Source organism: Nomia melanderi, chromosome 9 (genome assembly GCF_051020985.1).
Source record: "Nomia melanderi isolate GNS246 chromosome 9, iyNomMela1, whole genome shotgun sequence".
In the NCBI taxonomy this organism is placed as follows: domain Eukaryota; kingdom Metazoa; phylum Arthropoda; class Insecta; order Hymenoptera; family Halictidae; genus Nomia; species Nomia melanderi.
In genome coordinates, this window is record NC_135007.1 from 816,872 (window position 1) to 835,325 (window position 18,454).

The 18,454-nt window shown below is 31.1% G+C and overlaps 1 protein-coding gene across 11 annotated transcripts in view; it reads left to right on the forward strand.

The window, feature by feature from the left end:
* The window catches only part of LOC116431209 (uncharacterized), a 268,246-nt gene that overhangs the window by 222,445 nt on the left and 27,347 nt on the right, over window positions 1–18,454 (forward strand). For all 11 annotated transcript variants that reach the window (XR_012999363.1, XR_012999364.1, XR_004235868.2 and 8 more), the window contains one exon: window positions 15,768–15,885. Coding sequence is in view for 8 of the 11 variants with exons in the window: in XM_031986308.2 (XP_031842168.2) it covers window positions 15,768–15,885 (118 nt within the window). In the remaining 3 variants the exon portion in view is untranslated. The remainder of the gene's footprint in view (window positions 1–15,767; window positions 15,886–18,454) is intronic.

Here is an 18,454-nt window from a genome sequence, read left to right on the forward strand (position 1 = left end):
TCAATATTTATTAATATGCTTATATTTATTGATCTCATTTAATTTTTTATATTATTTTATTGTAATATAATTTATCGTATAATTGGTTTATAGAAAAAGTCTTTATTTATTTAATAAATTCATCAATTTATATATAAAAAATGTATTAATATATAATTATTTATTTTTAAGTAATGTTATTTTATTTAAATATATTTATTTAAACGTATACATTTTTATATTGTTTAATTAATTAGTGTTTATTAAATTTAATGTAATTGATTTATTTGAATATAATGTATTAAACAAGAGTATATGTGAACGTGTGTATGAGGCTTTACATGCACTATATTCGCGAGTATAGTTCGTTACTCCGATTTACACCGTTATCTGAAAATAGATAACACAGCAATGTCCTGGCATATGCTACGTAACTTAAATATTTTTCCGTTGTTTGGTTATGGTTTTAATCGGTGATCGTGTTCTGGATTATTTGTAGCTTCGATGACACAGAGTTGCTGTTGTTGTAGCGATTACACTCGTTTGTTCCGCGATTTCTTCTACGACTGCGTTCGTGAATACTATTTTATATTTAAAAATTTCAGGTGAATTTGCAAATTAGCTACTTCTTCACCGATTTCAATGATTTTTGAAAATTCTTTCCTCTTATAAAAATGTCAAGTAGTGAGAATAGCGAGTGCGTTCTCAGCTGCGAAGCCGCAACTCGATCGGCAAACTATGTCGATCACATTTTCCCAAAGGACGGAGTCCTACGAATATATACGTACCTGCATTGTTCTACGTGTGTGCGCTGCTGTGCAACTACGATAAAAGAAAATAGAGACATCAACGCCCATCGCGAGTGGACGTTTACAGCAGTTTGTGCTTACATCTTTAGTATACTTATATAGTATATAATTGAAAAAGTAAATGGTGCCCGTCTCCCAACCGATATTATAGAATTGTGCTCTTAGGTAGAAAAAGATTGGGGACCCTTGACCTAGAGTCTGGGTCCTAGACTAATCGACATTCGTGTACTGGAAAAGGATAATGAATATCGCGCTCCTTTACTTCTCCACGCGAAGCTTAACCTGTTAATTGTGGGTTTTAGTTTAAAAAATCTCTCGTTTTACGGACAATAAAATCAAACAATGAAGTGTGTATTCCTCAAACGCAGGACGAATGCACCTGGGGTATATTTTAATGAAAAACCAAAGTAAAACAAAGAAGAATTACATGTTTATTTGAAAAAATGAAGAATTCATCGTTGTGGAATTATGTAGCATCATTTCAAGCTTTAAGGTGACGTGTATACTCGTCAAACACAGGTGATTGGTTAACAGCAATTTGCAAGGAAAAACGAGTGATTTTTGATCCACTTTTCTTTTAAACTATTTACCTCTGCAATGAATAGAATACGACACAGCAATACAAAATTAGAACCTCGTTTTTAAGGTTAAAGAGAATTTTGCGACAACTTTTTTATATCAATTTCCGTGAAATCGACGGTGTAAAATGTACTCGTGATAGCCGAGTATTAAATACTATAGACACTAAACATTTCTTTCTTAAATATGTACACATGATTCATAATGTATTTATTTTATCGAAGTATATATCTTCCTGATTGTGTGCACAGCTCTTTTGCCATCTATCCCAATCAATCAACCACTTTAATTCTCTTCGAGAAAATGTATAATCGATAACGCCAGCTGGTATCATGTTGTTTTTTTACCTTTCTACTATTTATAAATTGTTATTATGCTAATATACTTACGTATGGCTGTGTTATTAGTGTACACGCAAATATTTTCGTAATTATTGAAAGTACAAAGAATCTGCCCAATAAAGGTCTTATTTACTGAGATTGTAAAGTAAATATAATTTTTTCAATGGAATTATATATTTTCATTACTCTCGGTATGTTGTGTTTTTCAAAATAAATTCAACGATGTTTATAACGATTATCTTTAATCAGTAAAGTGACAACCATTTTTCGAAATATCCACCGTGAGCGTTACTTCGTTATATCTTTTCTTTAGGATACTCGAGAGGATAAATAATTGAATCACCTCCTCGGAGTATACTTGATTACGTTTCACGTAGTAGTATAAAAAAAATGGTATCGCAACATCCTATACTGATCTGATGTACTCAATGATAGTATGGTTCATTATTAAAAAAAAATATGAAATTTTGTACCTGTCGCAGTAACGCATTGCAACAAATATTTGTATTAGCATAAGATTTATGATCAATTTCTAATATCTTTTCACTACTGTAGAAAAGTATTATTTTATAACATTCCAATTATCCTTCTGCATGGCATGCTATTAATTGTTTAGAAGGAATTTTTAATCGAAATAAAAAAATTAATTGTTAATAATGAAAGTCATGCCGAAGGATAATTGAAATTTTTTAATGTGATAAAATATTACATTTCTAGAGTACTCAATAAATGTTCGTCTTTCTTCAATCTCTTATCACGAATTTACCATAAATCCTATGATAATATAAATTTTCGCCGCAACACGTTACTGTATAAGAGACAAAAATCATTAATACACACATACAATTTACATCTTTTTTAATAATAAATCATACTATTATTGAATACCTCAAATTTATACAACCAGCAATATTAAGTCCACATTCAATTGTTTCTTAACCCTCTCGCGAATCGTAAAAAAGATCCACCGAAGTTGATACTTCCTACGATCACTTTGTAAAGATACACGTTGTCACATTAATTATTAAAACCATCGTTATACCCATTGCTGAATTTATTCTAATAAAATATAACAAATTGACAATTAAAATTGATTTTACTAGAAGAGTTTTGACCAGAGCGAAAAAATAAAATCCCAACTAAACCGTCTTAACCAAACTACAATAATTTTTGGAAATGTCGAAAAGTTCAACACTTTACACTTTTCCGTTTTTATACTTTTCTTATTGACGATGAATCTCTGATACAAGGTTTCTTGGGAACAGTGGCGGCTCGCGTATTGGCACTGTGGAACTACAGCATCCCCAATTGCCACTTGATATTATCGATAACATTTAATATAATGAATCCTTTTTTCTTTAATTCTTTCTTTATACTTGTACAATATATAATCTTTAACCTTAATGTCAGTAGTCATTCCCCAGTTTATGAAAAAGATGTAAACATTTTAAAACAAATGCTAAATATTTTCTGAAGCAGCACCCTCACTAATGTTAGCTACGAACCGCCACTGCTTGGGAATTCTTCATGTTTAGAAAAAAATATTTATAAACGGTTTATAGATTCCGCAAATTCTAAAAACATAAAAATATCTGTTTTTCTGTACAACTTTAATGAAATAAATAACAAGTTTATAAAACACGTTGAGAATACATCCATTTGCGACACTTTCTACTTTTCTTTATAACAATGTTATTTAATTTCTATTATCTAATTCTGTGATTAAACGTTCCCCGATACGTTCATTGTCTTCCTACACTTGACTAGCAAAACTCGTTGAATTTTCTATTCTGAATTGTAATATGCAAAGACAGTAATAATATTTATGCATTCTAATAATCTTGACAGAATTAATTACTTATATAATTAAGAAGATGTTTTATAAGCAACTCGATAAAAATACCTTTCCTATTGGACGAGAGGTTGCCATGTTTTAATTTTATAAAATTGAATAATTAAATTGATAATAAATTGCTCATTAGCGTTGTCACGTGATTCTTCGTAACAATCAGTAATCGTTATTCAATACCTCGTTAGTAAGAATACAGTCGATCTAATTCATTAGTGTATTCTATTTCAACTAGTTATTAACGAATGCCTATACTTATTCTGAAAATATTTGTGATAGCAGTGGCTCCTTTCTGTCTTCTTACCCCTTTCTTAAATTCATGATCACTTAGCAATTCTAACAAACGTATTGGCTGGCAGCGATCAATAATTCCATGCATACGGGCGCATCAGAAAATGAATGTGACTATCGTTGTGAAAATCAAAAAGGGTGTAATGATGAGGTGGACTTGTATATATAATTGTTTTACACCTCTAAGGTGTTTATAAAATTTGTACATTATACTTTAATTATGAAGTAAATACCAAGTACAAGAAATGAATCATATTATGCAATGTGTTTGGTAACAACTAGGAGAAAATTTAAAGGATTGTTCTTGTTATTCTTCATCATTTTTCATAACAAAATAGCTGAATGAGGAAAGTACAAAAATTATGATGCCAAATTCGTTTTTTGGTTATTAACAATTTGAAATCCACCTGTCAATCCAATTAGCACTACAGTTACGTATTAAGAGGAATTATACGTGTTTATCTAGAAGGACTCCAACCAGAGTAAGACTTTTTGAATATTCATACATAAATCATTACACTGTATTAAAACTACCTACTCGTTCAACTCGTCAGAACTATATTAATAGCGTCCCTATAGGATTTCTGATTACTAAAGGTGAATGACCTTTAATCTCCAAGTCTATTCCAGGTAAATTGATCCGTACAGAACTGTTCCTGCACATCTACTGTGTTATGTATACAGGGTATGACACTTAAAACAAGAAACCCAAGTAACTCCGTTATTTTTAAAGTTAGGATAAAACTTCTCCGAATAAAGATACATTATTTAGAACAGCAAATTTGATGGCGGTAAAAAATATTTTTTGAAGATCATTTTTCGATGTTTCCAAATCATCGTTGCTCTTTTAAACAAAGCCCTGTATCATTTGTTGCATGTTCTTATATGGATTAAGAAAGACAATTCAACGATGTTAACAACTACGCCGTTTCGATTATATAATCTCGGGAAATTTATAATAACATGTCCTGACATTATTGTGATGTAGGTGTCAAAAGACACCTTCTAAATTTTTAACATAAAATTATTTTCCAAGTTTAGTCGTTATTCTGAATTGACTTTTCGACTTTTCCAATAACGATTATAAAATTAACTATGGAAAATAGCCAAAGTTCAATTGAGGAAAAATGATTAAACTGAGAAAATAATTTTAAGTTAAAATTTCCAAAGTTGGTGTCCAAAGTGTTTTTGTAGAAATAGTGTTAAAACGTATACTTCTAGCTGTTGATAACACGCATTATAAGATAAACGTAAGTACGTTTCAGTACAGATCTATGAGTTAATAGTACTTTTAATAGAACTAATACTTTTGTATGCAGCACAACTACAAGAAATCCACTTGTACAAATAAAGTGTATAGTTCTATTTAAGAACACAAAATATTTAAAACTGTACAATGTAGGTATTTACATCGTTTAACTTTTTCCTCTACAATTTTAATCGTTACAGAATTTTTGAATACTAAAATTCAGATTTTTCTGATGGATAAATTTATAAATATAAGGTACTTTTTATAAGTAAGTTAATTGCGTGTGAACAAAATGGACACTTTATACATACATAAAGACGCAGCATGAAAGGTACGCCTTTAACAAATTTTTGTCAATTTGTTGAATTTTCAATTGTAATTCTTTCAAAAAGATTTGTTTATTATTACGTTTTCCTCTACAAATTTTTTATTCGATTAAGGTCTGGACTTTGCGAAGGTCATTCTATAATCTCTATTTTACAGTTTTGAAAAAATTGCTTTGGTTTCTTAGGAATATATTTTGTATCGTTATCTTGTAACGTTCCTTTTTTATTTGAGGCTCATTTTAAAAATTGATTCTTCAAAATTTTCATATAGGTATATATCAATATATTTATTTGCATTCATAATGGCATCTATAGATACCTAATTTCCAACATCATACTACGAAAAACAAGTCTGTACCATTACTGATCCTCCCCTATATTTGACAGTCTGTAAAACATACTGATTTCTTAAGGATTCATTTGGTTTACTCCATATTTCGTATCCTTTTTTCTTATTTAATAATTCAAATTTATCTCGTCACTCTACATTATTTCTAGAATGATAAAGGCTCAGTCACATGTATACTTTTTTACGAAAGTTAAACGTTTCTTCTTTTGTGCTTCAGTGATGTATGGTTTGGATCTAGCTACACAATTTTTTAAACCTGCCTCTTTTAATCTCCGTCTTACAGTTTTAGAAGATAGGATTTAATTGTAGCTATTCAACGATATTTCGTGATGCTATCGATGGATTATGTCGAATTCTCTTACGATTCCTTTATCTTTGTACGCATTTCTGTTACACGTTTGCCCTCGACGTAAATATTTCTTATAAATTTTATGAACTGTACTCTTAGAAATATTATATTTTTGGACAATCTTACATGTTTATTTTTTAATATTAAAGTTTCCAATACGAAGGCATTATGAATACTGACGACCCAATAAATTTGGGAGGAAATCCCAATGTTTGTTTACATTGTTTTTCTGTTAATACGAAACTCTCTATGTGGTCTACTTAATTTTATCCACGGTCTAAAGTTCATCAACACAAACAAATACGTATAAGTAGTTATAGGAACTGATTTGATGATTTTTTCTACTGCGTACATGCGTTTTTAGATAAATTACTATTTATTGCCAACATTGTATCTGAACAATGAATTTTCTAAAATAAACATAGCGTCCGCTTAATTGTGTCTACAACTATCCCCGGTTAGAAAGACTAAGCTTATAATTAAACAAATTATCCGTGTATCCATACAATTCTTTATTCTCGATATTACTTTCGAGTAACAATGTCTTTACCAAAGTAAAATCTCCGATATCAATTTTGAAATCATAAGTGACGATAAATAAGTAACGTCTATAATTCGTACAATCTCTTCATTTCCTTTTGCTTTATTGTAAGTACCTTTACAATTGGAAATACAAAATTTCTATAGTTTCAATCATTTGCTTCGCATGTAGTACCTATTTTGTCTCTCAACTTGAATTCAGAAGAAGACCAACCTCTACAGGTGGAAATTCACATATGCATACAATTGAAAATCTTAACAAAACCTGTATAAGTCGAATTTTCATTCGTTAAACCTTCTTCACTGGAAAACTCGTAAAACGAAGACTCTATTATACGAAGGTCTTATGTCTTCCCTGGCAATCCGACTTATCAAGGCTGAATTGCATTTTCTAACCGGTGAGCTCGAGAAGCCTATCTTTACTCTCGAGGGTCGAGACCAATTGTTTCCCTTATAATCGCATTCGTACATCTAAGGCGGAACAGGTTGCGTATGTTTTCCAGGTTCGCAGGCCATTCATTTCGAGATGTTACAGTTAATTTTTCGCGTTACATAGGCCGCTTCTTAACGAACCCATGAAAAGTTCATAATGCGAGTTCACAGCCACAAAGCTGCAGACAGGTTTTTATCCCGTCCGTTTACCCGATTCCCCTCTCTCGCGTCTTATTTGGCGCAATCTCCGTGATATCGAGCGAAACACTGTAATCCTGTTGCGCAGGTGCGAGGAACGCGGTGCGTCGCGTCACGTCGGAAAGGAGGATCGCGACGGAACGGTGCGAGACTAGACGCGGTGCGACTCCGCGACGTCGCTCACTCCACGGATCGCCAGAGATCGCTGCTGATCGCTTCGCGCCGGTTTACACGACAAACCTCGCCAGTGATGACCGCGGAACCGTCTACCGCTCTTGCGATAATCGCGTGTCACGTGTCGCTTTCGAACGCGTTCATTTCGCCAGTCGCCTCCCGCCAATAATGCGGACTTTGTATAAAACTCACAAGGCTGCGGGACTGAAACGCACCCTCTGGACACTGCATTGCGCGAATCATTGTGAAGTTGAATAAATTATTTCAATCAGTGCCGGCAGTTTAATCCGTATCTCGTGTCTCGCCGAACTACTTCGAAAGATCGTATACAGAATATTTTATCAATAACGATCGATATACAATGTCGCTCAAATGTAGGGTTATGAATACCTTGTCAAAAGGTTGGAAGGTAAATACGAAACAACAACAGATTAGCTTCACTTCCGATGCGATGCTAGTTTTTTCTCGACGAGTTGCTCGTTTTTATTCATTTGGGATTAACCCAGTCACTGCCAACTACGAGATATCTTGTAGTAAAAGTATGTACTACGAGTACCGGCTGCGAGATGTATCGTAGTTTTCCCTACAAGTTGTTTTCTTCGAAGCAAATTTTTGGCATTCAGGGTAAGACGTTCTTAATTTCTGCGGCAGCGAATGGGTTAAACGAATTACATACTACTTTTTGAATTACAAGTACGAATTACAAGCTCTTTGTATTAATTCTTGATGCGTATTCATTCCTACCCGTTGAACCTTTTCCTCAAAGATAGTAAACAGAGCTTACAATGACCTTAATTAGTGAACGCGGCTTGTGTAAACAGATCAAATAAATATCGCTAATCCGTTTTTACGTTTTATTGACCGGATAACCTGTCCAATGTTATTTCAGGTTTTTGTTGTAACTTTTTAATAACGTATTTATAAGCCTGTCTTCCGGGCCATTCTGCACAGAGGTTGTATTAGGATATTGTTTAAGCCGTTATTAAACATTACAGTTCAAATCTTATCGTACCTTTTATTGTAAGTGATTAAGTTTTAATGTTGTCACTTTTGAATTGAATGCAACTTTGCATAGTGTACACAGTTGTGTTTAAAGCATGTATTATATTATATTGTCGTACAGTCACAAATAGGTAAGTTCTGTTTCTGATTATTGTAGCGCGTTTACCGGTATGCATATCAAGTTACGTGGAAAGGCGAGAGTCGGTGTGACGGCAGCTACAAAATGGAATCTCATGTGCAAATCCTATTTAACCCTTAACAGCCAACAATTTTTTAATAATACACGAATATTGGCTAGATAATCCAGAGAAAGTTATTTTTACTATAGTTACTTCAATGTATAATACTTAATATAACATTTAATATAATAAGACAAAAAGTATATTTCGAATCACAGCAAGTATAATAGGCAGAAATGAAAACAAAATTTGTTGCATTTTTACATAGTAAAGCCTCTCGACTGTTAAGAATTAATTTAAAAGTGATTTTGCTACCGGCTTCCATCGTTAGCGCAACGGAAATGACTTCTTGAGGAATGCATAGCAGTAATCATTTTTCCAGTACCCGTTCCTATTTTCTTCGTTCTTGGGAACGGCTTGAAATTGTTGCTTGGAATTTTCAGAAAATAACTCGAACTCACTGTTTTACTGTTTGACCTTCGCTCGATTTCTTTGTTTATTCAGGGGTGGTAACTGATAACCGAAAATGTCAAACATTTACGAGTGAAACTAATAATTATTATACTGTTTATCGATGACTTACAAAAACATTATTGACATATTGGTGAAATATTTTGCAATAGAAATTAAATTAAAATTAATGTAATGGTGACTATACGTATTAGATTATTTCTGAAGTTCGTTTACAAATTTAACTCTTTAAACGAGTATATAATTGAAGTTACATTAGTTCGCATTGAAAATCGTTCATCGCTTTCGTTTACTCGTGTGTCTTTATAGACAATTGTCTTATATACAAAATATACATAATTTTCTACATAAAAACTTAGTTTTCAATAAAATTGATTCCAAAAATTTGCCGGTCACATGTGCTACTGTTTAAGAATTAACAAGTACTTGACGAATTTTCAATTTTGATTTTCTTAAAAAATATCCTGAAGCAAATAAAATGTTATACTTTCTTTGCGACTTATTTTTGCACGTAGAACGAATTTCCAACTTTTACACTATTCATTCTGATGCAGCCTGTGTATAATAAGTAATCTCACACTAGAAGTTTATTTTTTATTTACAAAATTTAAGTATGATTTCGAATGCAATGTAGACTTAATATTTTGTTCACTTTCTCCTTGATTTAACCAGACATTTTCAAATGTACATTTGTCACTTCTGCTCCCTTAGTAAGTAATACATTTTTTAAATTTTATCCGTTTACAATACAATGTTGTTAAAGATTGAAATTTGTAATTCGTGTCACGTTTTTTATTACACTCAAGTCTGCTGATTAAGTTGAAGTTTCAATTATTCATGAACAGTTTGATAAAATGTAAATGTTCGACCCCTGCCTACGACACGCAAACCGGGATACACAACGTACTTGCTATTTTTTTAACCAAAGAAACGATATTTTTTTATATTTAATTCAGCATTGTTATAAATATTGGACATATTTTAGTCTGCGACCTTGGACTATATTGTCAAGGTTATCATTCTGAACAATTTTTATTTATAGGTACCTATACGTTGTCGCCACTTGGTGTTACAATTACTTTTCGAGAATTATGTGTAGATTTGATAATAAATGAGGTAATACCTACAATTTACAATAATAAAAATTAACATTAGAAAACCAAACTCATTAAAATGATAGATTTCAAGTTTCCTGTTTCAAATCACAAAAATTATTAAAGCGCTTTGCTCGAATTTTATATTGACTTTTGTCAAAATAAAACAATGACTATATGTATACGATAATTTATTTTTCATCAAGCACTTTTACACAGTTCAAAGTTCTGTACATTAAATGTATAAATACATTAAAATTCGTCAATGTGACGGATTTAGTAATCTGTTTGTTTATTTTTTTTGTACAAAAAGAATTGCCTAATACATATGGGATAGTTCATAAATGTTTAAAAACTATAAGCTTGTGACGGACAGGCTTAACTCTGTTTTCCACATAAGGTAAACCGATTAAATGGTATTTCTTTTATGGAGAATGTACACGGAACGCGAAATTCATTTGCAAGAAATATTCCGAATAGTTTTACATTAATAATGAAAAAAATAAGTGTAAAATGTTAACAATTTTAGTAACTAAGAAATGCTTTTGTTAATTAATTATTTCAATTTATTTAATATAAATTGGTGAAAATTAAATATATATATATATATAATTTCCACCAATTTCCAACCAATATAACGCAAAATTTAAATGCTTCGTAATTTTTAAACCAGTCAAGATTACCAAAAAATTTAAAGTACCAGATATACGGAACATTAACTTTAACAACATATATCAAGGTCATGATCATACGAGGGATCCCCTTTTTTGAATAATTAACGTGACTACCTCATTCCTATTATATTTCTGTCAATATCTCGAAAACTAAAAAAAGAAACCGCCGTTTTTAAAATAAAAATAAAAATCACATATTTTCTCATGCTTTATACAAAACTTCTATTAAATTAATCAAAATGTTTTACTTAAGTAAAGAATTCCGCATCACGTAATAATGAATGTTAATAAAGTATAACATAATATGTTGTGATCTCCGTAACAATATACACTTGATATTTGTACAAGATACTTTCATGCATTTACTTTACATTTGAGTGTAAAATCGACGTTCGGATATCGAAAACATACATGATTTAAACAAAGATTTTTGGTTAATTTAATAATGTTATCCCACAATATAATAAAAATGTAACATAGATTATTTATATTAATGCAATTCAAACCACAATAAGTATAATTATAAGGGATGGTAAAAAAGTTTCTAACCGTGGCTAGTGTAGTAACTATGGAGATTACAAATTAGTGCAAATTACAGTGATAGAAAGATACTAGAAGAGAACTTCAACTTATAAAAGTATGGCCTATCCTGAATTCGAGTTGTAGAGGTAAAATACGTACTGAACATGAGTCGAACATTTCGAGGTACATATGGAGATTTTATGTTTCGAGTTATAGAGGCTTTCAACTTACTGAATCTTGACTGTATTTTATAACAAACCTTAACATATGTAATGAATTATCATATTTGATAACGAAATTTTTTAATGAAACAATAGATGATAAAGAAATCCATGTCAAAGTATGATAGATTTCAGTGAAATAACATTGACTGTTGTTTAAAATGCTACTACGCCAGTTTGAAATACTAGCGGAAAACATGGTTCTACAGTAACACTACATTTATCCCAACTCTGCTCATCCAAATTACATAGTTTTGTCATAGGTTAAATGTTAAAACAAAAAGCAGTGTAATTGGATAAAATATATCTGTGAGTGAAAATCCAGTTATATGGAAATTACTTCCATTAATTAGTAACGAAAGAGATAATTGGTAGACTCTTATTATCCAAGATTATATGAACCATCTTGTCTTCCGATGGATTCGGTAAATCAATTGGCATCATTCGCCGTACATATATGCGAATTTTTCTGACCATTACCTATCACTATATTAATATGTTAAATTTAATGAAAAAATTTGATAATATAGCTGTATTTTTTATTTTATTTTATACTGTAAATGGGTTCTACTGTAAATAGTGTTCTACTGAATTTAAATGCTACGTATCTGTGTCAGATTTACGTTGACAAATTTCAAGCGAGAGAAAAGTAATTAGTCAATTAATATTCAGAATTCAGAAATAAAACATCACTATTAAAACTTTTACCAAAGCAAAAGGTCAAAATTTTAATAAAATCCTTGGTGCTAATTATTATTAGAATAAACTGGTAATTGTTATACATTACGTATATATCTGTATTGAATATGTATTCGAACACGTGGCAATCGACGATATTATTTCCATGTAGATTTTAAGTGGTCTTTTTGTTCACGATGAACAAAGATCATAGAAACATCTCTACGTCCACGTCAAATTATTATTGAAAGTGTACGAGATCTAAACCTTCTTTAATGCTTTGTCCTATAATTTCTTCCTGAGCTTGATAAAACTGTCGTTAATAATTTATCAAAAAAAAAGAGATGAGAGACTGATAATAGAAAAGTGATATTCAATTTACATTAACACTGTTCCTACCGAAAGTGTGAAAATACACCTTTTGAAATTTTAATTTAAGATTATTTTCCAAGTTTAGTCGTATATTCTGAATTGACTGTTCGACTTTTCCAATAACGATTATAAAATTAACTGTAGGAAATGTCTAAAATTCAATTGAAGACAAATTATTAAACTAAGAAAACAATTATACGTTAAAATTTCAAAAGTTGTCTGTTGACACCTTTGGTAGAAGTATTGTTAGAAAACTTCAAATAACATTTAAATTTATCGAATTTACTTAAAAAATTTCGTCGCGAATCATGTGTGTAATGGCTATTTCGATCTGTGATATCTAAACCCGAAAGTTACAAATGGATAATTCAATTATTCAGATAACGAGAGATTGATACATGGTTTCCTCCTTCTGTTGTATTTAAGACTTCGATGTTATAATTCAGTCATCTACACTACAAGATTGTAGAAGTTTAACAAATTCCCAAAGGGTGTGAATTTATGAAAGAGATTTAAATCGAATAAAAAATTTCAAATGCATGATGTACTTAGGAAACTTCTGGTTGCAAATTACGAAGTATTTCTTAAACTCCTATAAGTACCTTTAGAAAAATACTTCTTCTATTACTTATTTCCTCAAATGGTTATATTAGGTGATTAAAATGTCAAACACATATATAACACAGTACTTAATTCTTGTTCTCCCAAATGGTTGTCGAGTTTCTATGTAAATCTAATACTAAATCAGGTAACATTCATTCGATGAAACGTGGAAAAAGTATATCAGCGGATAATCAACTGACAATGAATTGGGTAGGAAATGAAATAAAATCACCAGCTAACTATGTGACAGTGAACGTACTGAAATCGATCGAAAAACAATACTTTAAAATCACTCGATGCGGTTAATTGAACACAATGGCATCGTCGGTGTCGTCGGTGTCGGCGTTGCCGTCGGCGTCAGCGTCGGCGTCGACGTCGACGTCTGGGATTTCAAGGGGTGCAAAAAAACGAACGGCTTTATCCACGCGAACTGCGGTTACTAGTGTGAATGTGAATGTGAACGTGGGAAATGAAAATGGACTAGCTGTGAGTCTAAATGGTAGGGAGACTCGTGATTCGGGCTTATCCTCGGACAGTTCAACGCCGACGGCGGGTTCGCCTGTGTCCAGGCAACGAAAAACTAGCAGCAATTCAGTTAATGTCGCTCATCCTTCTTCCATACCGCGAGCCATCGTTAATGCCACAAGGTATATTTATTCCCTTAACACGTTGACTGCGTTTGACGAGTATACGCGTCAACTTATAAGCTTGAAATGATACTAATTCTTACAGCGATGAATTCTTTATTTTTTCAGATAAATATGCAATTCTTCGTATTTCTTCGGCTTTTTATTAAAATGTAGCCTAGGTGCATTCGTCTTACGTTTGACGAGTAGACACTTCATTTTTCAATTTTATTGCGCGCAAAACGAAAGAATTTTTAAAATAAATTTGACAGTTGACATGTTAACACGTTGACTGCCAAGGTAATCATCGATGACCGAAGTTTCCCAATTGCTTAAAAACAATTGCAATAAGAAAATTGATGTCGAATAAAAATATTTAGTAATTTAAGTAGCTATATGATAGTGTGACATTAGTACTATAATACCTCAGAAATAATCATTTCTAGTTGAGTAAGGGCGCCTGATATGGAACATCACAATATTTTGGAAAATAAATAGCTTAATGTGTCAGTTACAACGGGAAATAGTTCATTCATAATAGAAAAAAAATCATATTAATAGTTGGACATTAATTAAGAATTCTTTCACTGAATACGAAGCGTTATTGTGTTTAGTAGTACGTTAAATTTTCTAAAAGACGAATTAAATAATCAAATTTCTTAATACAAATAGGCCAACAAATTTTATTTTTTCATGATTTGTCATTGAACATGTTTGTTTTTCACTATTTAAAAGAAATTTGCTGCTTTATTTTCTTCATAGAAAAATTAGTATTTCACTTTCAGAATACGTGGGTCCTAGTACAGAATACGTTCCATATTGGGTGCACATTCTTTGTTAATATTACATAATTTTGTGTTATATTTTTACTTTATGGAGGCAATTACAAGAATGATAATAATAGAGAAAAATATATGTCATGCATTGTGTTCACAAAGAATGTAGTAGTCCCAATATGTTACTCGTATATCCAAGATATAGAAGGAAGAAAAGCAAAAAATTAACAATTTCTTATGACAAAAATAAGTTTTATTTACAAATTACGTAGGTGTTCCATATTAGAAGCCATTTTTACAAATCTTGGTTTGAAGGCATTTAAATTTTTGCCTTGTTAGCGTATAAATATTTATTGATTTCTTCGGGTTTTGATGCAGGTTTCATTGGAAAAATGCAGATCTATCGGTTTTACAAGCTTTTAAAATCGCGTGTTCCATATAGCGTAGGTGCCTTTAATCTACCATTTGTCATTGTTACGAAAAAATAAATATTATATAAAATGCTTAAAATTCTTATGGCAGTCAACATGTTAACACTAAAACTACTAAACAATTAGAGTGGTTTATTTATAATTTCTTGTAAAACTTAGAAGATTATATTATTATAATATTGTATATTGTTATTATTTGAGATTCCAAAAGTCTGTTCTTAATTAATCGATAGATACTCTCGGTTAGCGCTCGTTGCGCTTTCGATTCGATCAAATATTGTTCAAGTGTTTACAATGCATGCGTTCAAACTATGAACTCCGGTTCGATTTCAATTTGAAAACAATTAACGAAACAAGAATATTGAATGGAGCGTGTGCTAATTGAGAGTGGATCGATAATGTGTATTGGACCGTACTGTTTTATCTATGCAAATACATAAATTTATTTTACAATTTCTCACGAAAGCATCATCGTAAATGGATTATTTTAACCCGTTTGATAATTCTATCGTTAAAACGATATTTGAGTATTTTTCATTTTTCCGCGCTTTGTAAACGGATCGAATGGATTTTGCCACTTTCGCTTACAAGAACATAAATATTCGAATGTTCGAACAGAAAGTAATGATATTTCTGTCTGCTTTTTGTTTCAGAAATGATAACGACAAAATGACCAAAGTATGGCGGAGTAGGTCTGTGACTGATTCGCCACGTTTCGCAGACAATTTACGAAACCGACAGTTTTCGAGTCCTTTAAGAACATCAAGAAATGTAAGTCAAATTTTATTTTTTTGATTATAGCTAATAACACGAACGATTGTTCGTTCAGGAAAAAGCAAAAATGTAAAATAAAGGCTTTCCATATAGGAACTCATTAAGAATAGTTTCAAATTCGAAGGAAAATATGAAAATACACTGTATATCGAAAGTTTAACAAAAACATACCCTCTAATGAATTTTTGGTTGATTTCTTCTATCGTATGTTTAGCCCTTTGCAATCGAAAGTTTCTCAGTAGAAATATTTAATATTTTTTTACGAGACAAAGACGATATTCTTTGAAACTAACTCAAACGGAGATCACAATATATTGAGGAACAAAGCTATTTTATTCTAATATTTCATGTATCTCGGCATTATACAAAGTTCAACATAAAATATCAGATGTTATAGTTTTACTGCGTCAAATCAAATGGTGACTGGGAGTCACCTCTCGAGTACAAAGGGCTAAAACTATAGAACGAACGCAATTGTTGTGCTACTGAAGGCACTAAAGCCAGCCCAAATTATATAGGAACCTCCTCCAAAATTTTGTTTCAAAAAATATTTCGACTCTTTTCTCAAATATTATCAACAAGATCTAAATAGTATCAACTGAATCGATCATCTGATCCGTCGAGATTAAATTTTTTTTCGTTACTCTAAATTACCTAAAACGAACGTACATTTATATACTTCTTACTAAAATAAAAAATGTATCTTGTAAAATTACATTGTCCCATTCGGAAGTCAACGTCATATGATTCTTAGCGAAAACAAAACGACAATTCTTATGATTCTGCTTCAAATTTAGACGATTCATCATTTTTGTACGGGCAATATTAGAGTTCTTGTTGAGAACTCTGAAAATTGACATTCTTTATACATTTAACCCCAAAGAAGAAGAATGAAATTGAACAAAACTTCTAACGATTATAGAATTTCCGTAAAAAATGGGCAGTAAAAGGCCAAAATAATTCATAATATGTATTAAAAATAACTCAAGATGTTCTTACCCAAGGTATCATTAATATTATTGATACTCGTCGTAGAGTTTATACGTTTTCGGATTCGCCAGAAAATTTCGAACAACACGATCCTATCGCTTTAAGGTTCTAGAGCTATTTATCTTTTAAATTTTCGTGCTGAGGAAAGTGACATTATTTGTCCTTTTTCAAAATCAGTCGATTTATTTGACTTTCCCATCGTAGCGGTACCAACCAATAATATACAGTAAGAATAATAACACCTGTAAATAACAGTAGTAACAATAACAGTACTAATAATTATAACAATGCACTAACGAATTTCAGTAAATAATAAGGAACAAATAATTACGCACGTCAATTTCTAACTTTTTGTTGGTTAATCGTATTTTATTTACTTCTCTTCCGTTTTCGTTCTCTAGTAACCCATTTTGCGGCTATCTTCATACTAACTCTCTTAACAATTACTACATTTATTCCTATAATGAACATAGTTATTGATTTACAATATGAATTTGTAAACAACAAAAAAAGCAAGTGTGTCTAAACTTCTGATACGGCCCTTTTTAATGTTTTGGCTAAAAATTCTTCCCTGTAGTTCCACATATAAATGGTTTTACTGGTAATCATAATTTTTTAAAGTATTGTCAACATACGAAAAAAGAAATCAATGAAAAATTCATTAAGAAGTATGTTTTTGTTACAAAAGTATTGTGCGTCGTAACTTTTGATACGCAGTGTATCACTGTCGATTGCGGTAAACTTCCACAATGTGGAAGTGATAACTCTATAAAGTGCAGTTTCTAAGTGAAGGTATCTTCTAGGCTAACGGGTTTGGTATTTTAGGACAGAGAATAGTGAACTGCATCCATTACGTGTACATCTACTATCTAAGAAACTCTTTGATTGCAGCATAAAATTTCGAGTATCTAGAATCCTCAGAATCGAGGTAGTGCTGGATAATTAAATAATAGTTGAACTACATAGATGACACAATAGAAATGAGGAAAATAAGTTCAAAAATGACCATGAATGATATAATAATGCAATTTATTAATGAAAGTACGATACATTAATGTAGTGTATAGAAATTACTATACTGAACATTATTAACAGTGTATAATGATGTACTAAAAAAGAATATAACTTCAATACTACATGCCAGCTTTTCAAACAGTGATTGTGCCTTATAATTTATTATTTTTCATTGAGAAATTCATTTTGAGGCATATGGAAAAATATTTACGGAAATATTCCTTTATTTGTGTGAATTACGATTCACAAAGATGCCGGATAATCAGAAATTTATTGTATATCTTCTTTCTCCACATACGAAGGTATTAACTAGATTGAATAAAACTATTAATTCTTATAAATGAAAATTATTTGTCAAACTTTCAACTTTTAAGCCACTTCTTTTCAGTTTTATGTATACTCTGTACATTAACCCTTTAATTCTGTTGTATGGATTCAGATTTAACAGTTATTTCATATTCGAATTATATATAAACGTTCTGGAGCACCATATACACTTTTGAACAATTACTGAAAGGTAACATATAAAAGTTAGGAATATTTTTTAATTAACATTATTTAA